This window comes from Hypomesus transpacificus, chromosome 3 (genome assembly GCF_021917145.1).
Source record: "Hypomesus transpacificus isolate Combined female chromosome 3, fHypTra1, whole genome shotgun sequence".
In the NCBI taxonomy this organism is placed as follows: Eukaryota; Metazoa; Chordata; class Actinopteri; order Osmeriformes; family Osmeridae; genus Hypomesus; species Hypomesus transpacificus.
The window spans coordinates 1,508,805-1,521,886 of NC_061062.1; the positions used below are offsets into that span (position 1 = coordinate 1,508,805).

Below are 13,082 nucleotides of genomic sequence, written 5' to 3' on the forward strand. Positions count from 1 at the left end.
GAGATCAGGAGATGAGCGCCAGGAAGTAACTGCCTCAAATTGAAACCCAGCTGCTTATCTGGGGTAAGAATTAAGAGAGGGGCTGAGAGAGTGGCCAGCGCCTAGCAGTGCATGCCAGTCCTACTTACTGCACATTACACGCTACATTGCCCCGGCAATGAGTTCAATGTGGATATGATCTCGCACAGAGAGCGGGCCTCAGTCTAATAACCTCTGCTGCTGTCACAGCCTTGCTACATAGCGGACACATGTCGGCGTGTCTCTCACTGCCCTGTAAATCAAAGGGCCCCTGTTAGCGAGGGCCCCCGTTAGCGAGGGTCCCACTAACAGAGCAGCATAAATCACAGTGTTCTGTTATTCCTCCATAACGGGCCGATACGCAGAGATCCTGCCAGCGCCGAGAGAGGACACGAGGGGACGGTCAGGGAGGGACGCCGCGCTGATCCCGCTCTGAGGTCAGAGGTCAAGGGTTCAAGGGGTCTGAGGCTGGGATCAAACACAAGCAGCCGGATCCGCAATATCAGCCATTTTGTCTGCTATGAAACCATGACAGGTCTACATCACATGAAGCATGAGCCTGACTGGTGAGAAGTAAGAGATGTTTGGTCTGAGGACTGTCAGGCTGTCTGAAGTGGACACAGCTGAGGATGACCAAGACCAGGAGCCCAGATGTGTGTGATCCAGCAGCTGCTCCACAGCCAGGGGGAGCGTGGCTCTGTGGGGGGTCTACCTGGGAGGGGCTGCCACCTGCATGGTCAGGTCTTCCTCCTGAACTTCATCCAGGTCTGGAATCACAGGAATATCTACAAAACAAAACAATGTGTCATTTGAAATGCCATATAACATGTGTTACCTTTAATATAAATATATATCTTTAAATCACAATTACAGTACAATCTGTGCAATTTGATCACAGAATCTATCATTTCAAAGTCTGCATTGTATGGTTTCTCAGTGTGTGTGTGCGTGTGTGTTTGTGTGTGTGTGTTTCTGGAAGCAGGAATTGGCATTTGATACTTTCCCTCCCCCCCTTGCCCCCTCTCCCCTCCCTCCCTCCCTCCCTCCCTCCCTCCCTCTCTCCCTCTCTCCCTCCCCCCCCCTCCTCCCCCCCCTCCCTCCCTCCCTCCCTCTCTCCCTCTCTCCCTCCCCCCCCTCCCTCCCTCCCTCCCCCCCTCCACATCCTCCTAAGAGCTGCCCTGTCACAATAGCCAGGCGGCCATGAATATTCAGCAGGCCAGTCGGCAGCCCTTCCCGCTGTGAGAGGGGCTCTGGCCAGGGGCTCCCCGGAAAGCGCCCCCCGCTACCCCAGCATTTGGGCCCTGTCAGCACCGCCCACCCCCAGGAACCTCGGTGGCCGGCGAGCCGACCTCCGCGTCCACTCTGCCACTCCGAGCGGGGCGGCGGCCAGCCACGAGCAGGAGTGTGCGCTCGCGGGCCCATCTGTGTGGGGTCGGGGGTCACGGTGTGGCATGGCAGGGCATGGGGTGGCAGAGCAGCCAGCACGCTGCTCTAACAGTGGGAACCCGCTTTAATTGGCAAAACGCAACAGGACAGAGGATGGCTCGCTTCCCAAGAAGGACGGGGGAACTTTCACAGCACATCTCAGATGGACTTGTGTTGGTAGAGGGGAGGTGGGGAGAGGGGAGGTGGGGAGAGGGGAGGTGGGAAGAGAGGGAGGTGGGAAGAGAGGGAGGTGGGAAGAGGGGAGAGGGGAGGTGGGGAGAGGGGAGAGGGGAGGTGGGGAGAGGGGAGGTGGGGAGAGGGGAGGTGGGAAGAGAGGGAGGTGGGAAGAGAGGGAGGTGGGGAGAGGGGAGAGGGGAGGTGGGGAGAGGGGAGGTGGGGAGAGGGGAGAGGGGAGGTGGGGAGAGGGGAGGTGGGGAGAGGGGAGGTGGGGAGAGGGGAGGTGAGGAGAGGGGAGGTGGGGAGGTGGGGAGGTGGGGAGAGGGGAGAGGGGAGGTGGGGAGAGGGTAGGTGGGGAGAGGGGAGGTGGGGAGGTGGGGAGAGGGCGAGAGGGGAGGTGGGGAGAGGGGAGGTGAGGAGAGGGGAGAGGGGAGGTGGGGAGAGGGGAGGTGGGGAGAGAGGGAGAGAGGGAGAGGGGAGGTGAGGAGAGGGGAGAGGGGGAGGTGGGGAGAGAGGGAGGTGGGGAGAGGGGGAGAGGGGGAGGTGGGGAGAGAGGGTGAGAGAGAGGGAGGGAGGTGGATGGGCTGGAGAGAGATGGGGCAAAATATTGAATTTGAAAAAGTGTTTGGAGTTTAGATTTAAATCTTAAACAACCTTATTTAAAATATTGGATGCTTTTATTTCCAAATCCCGTTCTGTATCTGTTATCAAAATCGCAGTTCTGCAGGGCCATTCCAGTACATTCTCCCAGGAACAGGACTGTTCCGTTAGCATGTACACCCGGCATAACAGGACAGAAGATCCCAGGTGCCCTTTGAAGAACCCTCCCAGATCCAGGTGTCTTTTGTTGTTGCTATGAAACAGCACAGAGGTGATGGAGCCCTGTAGCTGCTTGCCCTCCCCAGGCCTGTGTGGTGACAGGGAGCACTCTGTGCCTGCACACAGCCAAGGGCAAGAGGCTGGGCAGTAATCTGTCCAACACAGAGCTTCGCCCGCAGGGCTAAGTCAATAGCAGAGCTGTATAGAGGTGAAGAGACGGCAGGAGACTTCTGACACCAAGACAGCCTGCGACCAGGTCATCATTCCCTCCTAAGATACTGCTCTCCTAAAATCCACTATAATAAAAGATGGGATTTTATGTTTTATTGCCTTTTTAGGCATGGCCTGCCCAGTGTTTATTTTATTTTTTTTGACTTTAGGAAGCTGTCTGGTGAGAAAAAAGTAGTACAAAATTTATTTTTATAAAAAATATATATTTTTAATTGTTTTGAGAACAGACTGGTCGAAAGTTCTGAAACATTCTTTAGTTGCAGGGAATCCAATCCAGAGGAAACATTCCATAAACTTCCTCCACAGATAACACAGCTCCTCTGATGATAACTTATTCCTTTTTCTATTTTAATTAAACAAAATTAAAAATGCCACACTCGTTTAGCCGCTGACAAGATTCATCTGTGTTTCTGATTTCCAAATGCAGGCGCTGGTATTTCATATTCATGAGGCCTCGTGACACTGTGTCCTCTCATTTACAAAGCACCGCGTTCAGCACAATCTGGCCCCCCTGGACCCCCAATCAAATTTAATGGTCTTAGCGCAATGACATCAAAAAGCTTCACCGTCCAGCTCTTTGCACATAGCTTCCTGGGTCGCCCCCCCCACCACCAGCACCACCTACCCCCCCACCAGCACCACCTACCCCATCTCCACCAATAACGCACTATCAACACTATTCCATGTGAAGCAGTGTGCGGCCAGTTCTCTGTATGCAAACTCTATTATTAAGTGAGAAAAGGAACAACGTTTTTAAATGAGCTTTAAATTCAACCTATTACCGGAGGTCACGGGGGGGGTTAACAGCAGCTGCAAACAAGCCACTGTTTTCCTGACAGAAAGGGCAACTCCATCAGAAGGAGCTGTCTGCCCCCAGGTGCCCCTCCCCTCCCCTTCACACCTCCTCCTCCTCCCTGGCCTGAGAGGCTGTTGAGCTGCTTAGTCAGCGGGGGGGGGGGGGGGGGCAGCGGGGCAGGGAGGCAGGGTGGCAGGGAGGCAGCGGGGCAGCGGGGCAGGGTGGCAGGGGGGCAGGGGGGCAGGGAGGCAGGGGGGCAGGGTGGCAGGGAGGCAGCGGGGCAGGGGGGCAGGGAGGCAGGGGGGCAGGGGGGCAGGGAGGCAGGGGGGCAGCGGGGCAGGGAGGCAGGCTGGCAGGGAGGCAGCGGGGCAGGAAGGCAGGGAGGCAGGGGGGCAGGGAGGCATTTGTTTCAGTAAACATGTTCTACACAGTGACAGTTTCAAAACGATCCCGTCTAATGTATATGCTAAAGGGGGAATATAATTGGAAGTGTTTTATAAAATGTACATTTACAGGTGGGTATGAGGTCATTCTGGCATGTTCACGCTATAGGTATCAACATATATAAATATAAAAAGGCCCTTACACAATGCCATTGGTATGAGTGATAACTCTTTAAACAATGTGGGCCAAACTGAGTACACTAACAGGAGCTTAGCACTCCTTTCTTTGCAGAGGCAATTTCACCCTTATTTCCCCTGTTACTTAGCTCGGAAAAATAGAACAAGTATCCAAGGCAGTGCCTAGCTGACAGTGTTTGTGATGCCAAGCGCTGGGCCCTCAGGTGACTCCGTCAGAGCGCGCCTGGTCCCCTCGGATCAGCCCTCCGCAGCACCTGACCCACCACCGCCACGTGGGTGTGTGTGTGTGAACGTGTGTGGGTGGGTGTGAGAGTGTGTGGTGAGTGTGTGTGAGTGTGTGTGTGAGTGTGAGTGAGTAGCAAGCGTCGCTCTGGGCGGGAGCCACTTAAACCCTGCCACGCTCAAGCCAATGAACGAGAGAAAGGATTTACTGAATACTTGAGGTTGTTATGGACTTGAGTGAGTGTAGAAAATCACCAACCGTCCCCACGGCGACAGCTGTAACCTTATCAAATGAACATATTCACCCGTCACTTCCATCTGTAGCAACGGGTAGCTATGCTTAGTTATGGGGTTTCTTGCTGGGTGTCCAAATACAGAGGAAAAGAGGAGATTCCTCAAATGAACCGAGAAGAAATATTTTAGGAGTGTCAGGAGAAAGCGAGGATCTGAGTGCCTGCTTATCTGCTCTGTTTCCAGTGGATGAACGTGTCAGGGAGGGACTGGAGGGCTCCTCTCTGCCCGCCAAGGGAGGCTTGGGGCTGGGATACTGGCTGCTCTCACCTCCTTCATCATCAGAGCCCTGGGGGGTTTGCGGTCGCAGGCGGCGGCTGTAGAAACAGGAAGTGTGAGAGGATGAATTATTGAAAGCTTTCAAAGGCAGCCGGTCGGCGGTGAGGTCATCACCGAGAGCCAGACTTGGACTGGGATCTTTTGCTTTGATGATGGGCCGATTTGGGCTTTTTTCCCCCCTTCTTCTAGGCTGCAGATTGGGCTGATTGCAGGCTTGCTCTATCTGCTCCTGAGTGGGAACACATTGGGCCCTGCCAAAACACTGTGCATCACCAGTGCCACTGCCTGCTCCGTCTCTGCCACCAGACGGACAGCCCTGTGGTTGAGCTCCCTCAACAACAGCACCTCTAAGGATGATTAAGAAAAACCACAGGGCGAGAGCGAGGAGCAGTATATAACAGAGACGCAGACAGGCTTGTGGTGAGGAGAGCATAGATCAAGGGACTATTCTGCAGTGCAGACAGTGTTTTCTCTCAAAGCCTGTGTCTCACTGTCAATGCAGTACTGGTGCCAGTATGAGCTGTGAAACACTCGCACACACACACACACACGCACACACTCACACACACACACACACACTGTGTCCATCATGGCTACCTATTTCAGGCTGCTACGACACATAAAGGGCAGGATAGGGGGAAGGAGCGATAGTAGCAGCCCAGCTTGGCTCCCAGAAAGAGTCAGAGTGATGACAGCTCAGTCACGCCAGCTTTTAATCATGTAAAGTGATTGTTCTTGGAAGGCAAGGATTAGTTGCAACCAAGGACAATCTAACAGTACAACCATTTCTGCTTCAGGGCAACAGGAAGAAACAAACATTTAAATTGGACCAATTTGAGACGAATTTGAAAACATTAAATCGTGACTTAATTCAATCATTGAAGGGAGGAAGTGATTTGGAATAGATGGACAGACTGTGTGAGCTTACTCTTCCACATCATCCACGGCAGGTCGTCTTCCAGACCTAAACACAAAGAAATGACATTGTAAGACACTGTCACTAAAGACACACCACAGCTGTGTTTACAAATGAAGAAACAAAATCATGAAAATACAGGCATTTGAAGGAATATGTGACATTTGTGGCATCCTGTAAGCCCCAGTGCAGCTGGCTGTCTGTGTGCCTGATATTGAGGCATGTCCCAGCTTCATCCCCTGCTGGAACACAAGGCTGTATCCAGACTGTCTGTGTACACCGCCCAGCATGATGACAGCACACCCAACACCAAATCACCACCTTTTCACACATTCTCACCCTCAAATACTGTATTTTCAGCCTTATTTTTACAGCAGTCTAATACCTCTCTTTAAGAAAACACAGGCCCAGCCAATATTACACAAAGCCAAATAAGTAACCACACACAAAAATATTACAATAAACATGTAGGTGTTGAGAGGATGTCAGGGCTGTTTTACAGTGTAACTTCACAGAGTAACTTTACGTTGGCGTGTTTCTGAGACTTCAGTTAGTTTTCTAGGAAAGCTTGCTTCCTGTTCTGGAACTCCTGGTGGAGTAGTGCCCCCTACTGGATCCAGAGATAAAACATTCACTCCAAACTGAACACAGATTTTAGGAGGAACAACTCATGTACCAAAAAAATATGAATCAAAACAATCGAAGTTTAAACCGTGACACTATAAATCAACTGATCTTTAAAGGGCTGCCTATCATGTAACACATGACAGAGTAAAACTCCCAAGGGCCAAAGGACAGAGAGAGGGCCTGGGAGGGTCTCCAGGGAGCCGTGCAGAGAGGCAGGAGCTGGGTAGGGCCTGGCAGTCACCCTCCCTGGAGGAAGGCAGAGAAAACATGCCCTCCAGGTTCTAGCCGGCCTGCAGGCCTTGGGGTGTAGCCTGGAGCAGGAAGATAGCACCACCTCCCCCCCCTGCTATTTATCCCTCTAACATCTACCCAGTCACCACCATTGTGGTAATAATTGGTTTCTAATTAACAATTCAGTCATTATGAACAATCTATTTATACAGTTAGTAGTCTACATTGTTCTCAAGGGAGACCAAACCCACACAGAAGGGACAAGCACCGGAAGAGCCAGCCCCAACACAGGCTACACTAGCACAGCCCCAACACAGGCTACACTAGCACAGCCCCAACACAGGCTACACTAGCACAGACCCAACACAGGCTACACTAGCACAGACCCAACACAGGCTACACTAGCACAGACCCAACACAGGCTACACTAGCACAGACCCAACACAGGCTACACTAGCACAGACCCAACACAGGCTACACTAGCACAGACCCAACACAGGCTACACTAGCACAGACCCAACACAGGCTACACTAGCACAGACCCAACACAGGCTACATTAGCACAGACCCAACACAGGCTACACTAGCACAGACCCAACACAGGCTACACTAGCACAGACCCAACACAGGCTACACTAGCACAGACCAGGGCAGAGAGAGGCAGCAGGGCAGGGAGAGACAGCAGGGCAGGGAGAGGCAGCAGGCCAGAGAGAGGCAGCAGGGCAGGGAAAAGCAGCAGGGCAGAGAGAGGCAGCAGGGCATAGAGAGAGCGGGGCAGGGAGAGGCAGCAGGGCAGGGAGAGGCAGCAGGGCAGGGAGAGGCAGCAGGGCAGGGAGAGGCAGCAGGGCAGGGAGAGGCGGCAAGGCAGAGAGAGGCAGCAGGGCAGGGAGAGGCAGCAGGGCTGGGAGAAACAGCAGGGCAGAAAGAGGCAGCAGGGCAGGGAGAGGCAGCAGGGCAGAGAGAGGCAGCAAGGCAGGAAGAGGCAGCAGGAAAGGGAGAGGCAGCAGGAAAGGGAGAGGCAGCAGGAAAGGGAGAGGCAGCAGGGCAGAGAGAGGCAGCAGGGCAGGGAGAGGCAGCAAGGCAGAGAGAGGCAGCAGGGCAGGGAGAGACAGCAGGGCAGAAAGAGGCAACAGGGCAGAGAGAGGCAGCAGGGCAGGAAGAGGCAGCAAGGCAGGAAGAGGCAGCAGGAAAGGGAGAGGCAGCAGGAAAGGGAGAGGCAGCAGGGCAGAGAGAGGCAGCAGGGCAGGGAGAGACAGCAGGGCAGGGAGAGGCAGCAGGGCAGGGAGGCCACCTCGCTGCCCTTGGACTGTGTCCTGTCTGGGGGAGAAGCAGGCGGGGACACTTAAGACACATTACAGGCCCCTTGATTAAGACTCATGTAAAGCAAAACGATAGACATGGTAAAACTGTCTGGAAAAAGTTGTTAGGGATAAAATATATTGTGACAACCCGGCTTCAAAGGTTCATCAATAAACTGACAGATCATTTAGTGTCAATTAGGAGTGATAGATCGACAAATCCTGGGATTTCTGCGCTGGGATTAGAGGGAGGAGGGCAGCAGTGATTGAGCACGAGAGGTGACATTGAAAGGAAAGTCCTTGTCTGTTCCAGGGGGGACTATTACTTACTTTGTTTCACAGAGGATCAATGAACGTGAGAAACCCTTAACAGCTCCTGGATTCCAGGCTCTGCCAAAGCAGGAATCAAGAGGAAGTGACACCTTGACCTTCCGAGGGGGAAAGAAGATATATGGAGTTTGCTGTTCTCTTGACTTGCACTAACGGCCCAGAAAACCACGCAAATAAACCCATTTGACTCAGCCAGTTGGTTTTGGATGTATGGCAGTCTGCATCTCCAGGGCTCCCTCCTGTCCTCAGAGACCAGACGGGGAGAGCCAGCGGTGGAGACGAAGCTCGGCAATCTGATTAGCCTGAGCTCTCAGTCTACTCAGACGCACGGACACACCAACTGTTCATCCATTACGGCCGTTTGAAGGCTTTTGTACGGCTTTTTATTACCGCGGCAGGGAATTCTCTTCTTGTGTATTTCCAAATGTCCTGTCGCTGCTGTGTTTGTCTTTACGCAGCGAGACAGCTGTGGTAAGAGGTGATTAAGCGTCTCTAACCCTGGTGATGAAGTGGCTCGCTGACTAACAGTGCCCTCCTGCGGCTGAAGCATTACCCACGTCAATTACCACCTCCCTCACAGATGAAGATGAATAGGCAGCTTCGGGCTCAGACAAGCTCTCCGTAACCTTGTTGATTCACAGCCCAAACGGCAAAATATGCATTGATAAATAGTCTCATTCAACAGTATGAGAGACCATTAATAATAAAAGAACATTGCTCCCAACCTAACCATGTGTGTGTTTGAGAGGCCGCTGTGTGGTAGAGGGTGACACGGTGGAGGATTGTGTGGAGTGGGTAGATGGATGAGGGTAGTTACTCACTTTGCAGAGCCTGGCCCACTGGTCTCCTCGGCCCAGCCACTCTGCCTTCGCCCCGGCTTCGGAGGGGGTCCCTGACGTAAGAGATATCATTAGCAACAGACAACTGACAGTCCATCTCCTTATCTGAAACGGTTCATTCCTGCTTCTCAGCACGTCCCATGGACGGAGTAAATCTACAAAAACTAAATCAAACGTAAAGAGTGAGAACGCATATTGTGCCCACAACAAACTGGACACTTTATTTAGGGTGCTACTGGGCCAAAATTCACCAGGAAAGAGAATGTTTTCAACAACATCAGACTAGATGAGGAATGGTAAATCTTGTATTGTTTTCTGTTTGGTGTAGACTTCATAATCTTACTGCTGTACCTCACAGTGTTTCACTACGTTGACAGCTGATAGCCTCTTACTTAAGATACTATGGAATGGCACGCACATTGTAAGCCGGTCTACATACAAACCCTAGCATTGTTTATTATGGTTGTGAATACTTCCCCATCGCAGAGCTTGGATGTAAAGAGGAGTGTGGGAACTGCCACACAGAGCCTGGCCAAGGGCTGCAGGGCTGACCCAAAATAGATTCACAGGGAAAAAAAACCCTCTCCCTCTCATTCTTTGATTCTGAAAATAGTACTGAAAATAGTCTATTGAGTTTGGACCGTGGTCCTGAGACTGCAGCCCTGAAACCAGCTCTTCACTGAAGGAATTCCTCAGGGCACACAAGCTAGGCCGGGCAGAAGACAAATTAATATAGAAAAGAAAAAAAAAGGAAATATTCTCATTACCAAATTGGGTCTGTAAAGGACAATCGGCCCAGTAATAATCTTTTTCCAGGAAGAAAGAGGAAATCATGTTTCACGGCTGGTTCCTTTAGGAAGTCCATTTATAAAGAGAGAGAGAGGGGCTAGCAGAGAGAGAGTGGGGCCCAGCAGAGAGAGAGTGGGGGCTAGCAGAGAGAGAGTGGGGCTAGCAGAGAGAGAGTGGGGCCCAGCAGAGAGAGAGTGGGGGCTAGCAGAGAGAGAGTGGGGCTAGCAGAGAGAGAGTGGGGCTAGCAGAGAGAGAGTGGGGCTAGCAGAGAGAGTGGTGGCTGGCAGAGAGAGAGTGGGGCTAGCAGAGAGAGAGAGTGGGGGCTAGCAGAGAGAGAGTGGGGCCCAGCAGAGAGAGAGTGGTGGCTAGCCAAAGCTGCACTGCTACTAAGCTGAGCACGTCATTTTATGCAATTAGTAAAAAATATTATTCAAATTAGATGAAAAGAGACTAACTAAATAGCAATCGTGACTACATATCTGTACCACACAATTACTGAGTAAATTATTCTCTTCCAGTGTGTTATTGTGAAACCTCATCGAAGGCTCTCTGACATTCCCTCACCGGGAGGGTGAAAACCCTTGAGAAAGACAAATACTATCTTTTATGAAACATGAGAAGTTCTCTACAGACCAATGTCCAAACTTGTTCAATGATGCAAATTCCAAAAAAGGTATAATGAACCCCATTATACCTTTTTTGGAATTTGCATCATTGAACAAGTTCATATAGTAATACCTGCATCGTCAAGAAAACCAAGTATGACCAAATATGACCTCAACATAGGGATGGTAAAACATCCATAATCATTTGTCCCCTATGCCACCATTTCCTCATTCATGATTATATGACTGTGTAGGGCTACAAGTTGTGCACACATGCCACTGGCTCTGTCACATTCAAACCATAGAATACTTTCAGTCCATTTTTTTCCTCATGTGGGGAATGTGACCAATCAGTTGGGTATGTTTAGGAAGAGCAGTTCAGGGCTGATAAACGATTGAGTCTGCAAATAAACCGAACCAGTCGCACGTCATCCTTGAGAAATGCATTTTATGTGCACAGGAGGTCAAGGAGGGCGCGAGAATCATGATGCTGCATTAGGGGAAGTTGGCCTAATTTGGGATGATTACAGCACAGAGATTGCTGGAATTCTTGGTTAGGTAATGCTGGCTGACTTACAGTTTCCCTTCTGGACACATACAGTAGTAGGGACTCACAATACCAGGCATGCCAATGTTTGGTAGCAATGAGGCTGACTTTGTTAAATGTAATCTCCAATTTATACATGTATTCATTTCCTGTAAGTCTGACCCTATGGGAGATAATAGAGAGGTATGAATACACATGAATCAACACAGAACAACAGAAGACTAGCATCTAAACTGCTGCCTATAAGCAAAGTATGGTGAAGAGCAGTGTAGTCCTGTGAGGGGTAACCTCATGAATGTGTGACCACATCTTACACCCTATTAAGACACGTGTCTTAATTAACTACAGAGCTGTGACATGACATTAAACAGAGAAACACTTAATAGGGTCAAATGCGGCCTAAGAACTTTATACCACCATGTCCAGCTAAGCGATTGAATGACCATAATAATCGCCTATTTATTAAGTAAGAAAACTCAACTCATCTTCTGTTACTGTATTTGCTTGATGAATTCTGTACCAAATAAGGGGCAAAATTTGGGTTGTCAGAATCTCGGACCAAAGGTCAGCATTGCTGTTTTTCCAAATTCCTGATAGATGCCTCAGACCAGACCACATTATGGCCTCACTTTAGCAAATAACTGGAATTGATGAAGACATTTACAAGTACAAACATAAACTTTTCCACCCAATATAAATAGACTGAATGCAAATGGTATAAAGTTGCGTCACTTATTTTCTTGCCACACTGCCAAGCCATGCACACGCTAGTCCATGAAACACATGCCAAACCCATACCTCCTCTTCCTCCTTGGTTCATGCATAAGAAATTAACACAACACATAAGGTGCAGTGTCAGCTTGACTAACAGAACGAGGACATTGTGATCGACAGTCGGAACCGGATATAGGTATCCTCACCTCACCCGTGGATGAGGAAGACTTCCTGGCATGACGAGCCTCGTCAGATGAAGGTTGCTCTGCCGTCAGTCGAGCTCTGCGACCCGTCTTAGCAACCTGAGGGAGGGACGGAGCAGGCACAGCTAGCATGGCTTGCTAACGAGCTAATGTAGCTCGATGCAATAGGTAACTCAACATGTTTCAGTTAAATAATTAACAAACGTTATTCAACGGCATTTTGACATGGCTTCATTTGCTTTCAAATAATATCTAACTAACAATAGCTAATAGCTAGAGTATCTGAACCAAAATAGCCAGCTAGCTCTGGCTGTTAACAAAACAGAGCCAGCTAGCCTACGTTATGCTTTGGGCATTTAAAATATCCCACCAAAATTAACATTCACACGATAATGAACAGAAAGGCATGCGCTTATATATGCACTTAACGTCTACACTAAAAGTTGCTAAATAGTTACAAAAACACCCACATTCTTAACAGCTCCACTCTCTCCGAGTTGCGGACTGTCGTCCATTTTTTCTTCCTGGAGATCAAACTAAGCGTCACACAGCAACCGTTGCCGTGGCGACAGTGATAACGGAGGAGAGGAGCATGCGCCATGAATTTGGGTACCCCAGCTTTACACTGTCCGCATTAGGATAAGTACTTAACTAAGGATGACATTAGAGCTGGAGAGAAATACACACAAACAACACTTGTTCAATACACACGTTTTGTGTTTGTTTGTTTTGTGTGTATTGAACAAGCTCCTTTGCCAACCTGTCCAACTGCTTCTCAACTGCTCGTCCTAGCAATATTCCTGGAAACTTGAGAATGCTTTTGAAAAAGATCGCCCCGGATCTACAGTGAGATTCCGAGGTAGTGGCCTCATCTACTCTATGTTGTGTTTTCGTCACAAGCAACAGCTACTTAAATCCACTAGGGGGTGGGCTTTCACTTTCAAACACAGCCGTGCTCCTACCAAGGTTTATAATCTGACATACACATCGCTCTTCTAAATATACACATAGGACTACTAAGGTTAGGACTATTTTAAGCAAAGTAGATAGCCTCTACTTAAATAAACAAATAATAATAATAATTCATGGTTTGACTTTTCAAAATAAGAGATAGATGGACATAGTGAAATGAGCTCTCACCAAA

The 13,082-nt window shown here is 49.9% G+C and overlaps 1 protein-coding gene across 1 annotated transcript; it reads right to left on the minus strand.

The window, feature by feature from the left end:
- Positions 1 to 22: 22 nt before the first annotated feature.
- On the minus strand, positions 23 to 12,513 carry LOC124487893 (intraflagellar transport protein 43 homolog A). Its single transcript, XM_047050274.1, has 6 exons — positions 12,409 to 12,513; positions 11,942 to 12,037; positions 9,063 to 9,133; positions 5,768 to 5,803; positions 4,831 to 4,877; positions 23 to 803 (listed from the first exon to the last, which is right to left on the minus strand). Exons 1-6 carry the CDS (start codon positions 12,451 to 12,453, stop codon positions 727 to 729), a joined length of 372 nt encoding a protein of 123 aa, XP_046906230.1. The 5' UTR covers positions 12,454 to 12,513; the 3' UTR covers positions 23 to 726.
- Positions 12,514 to 13,082: the final 569 nt, after the last annotated feature.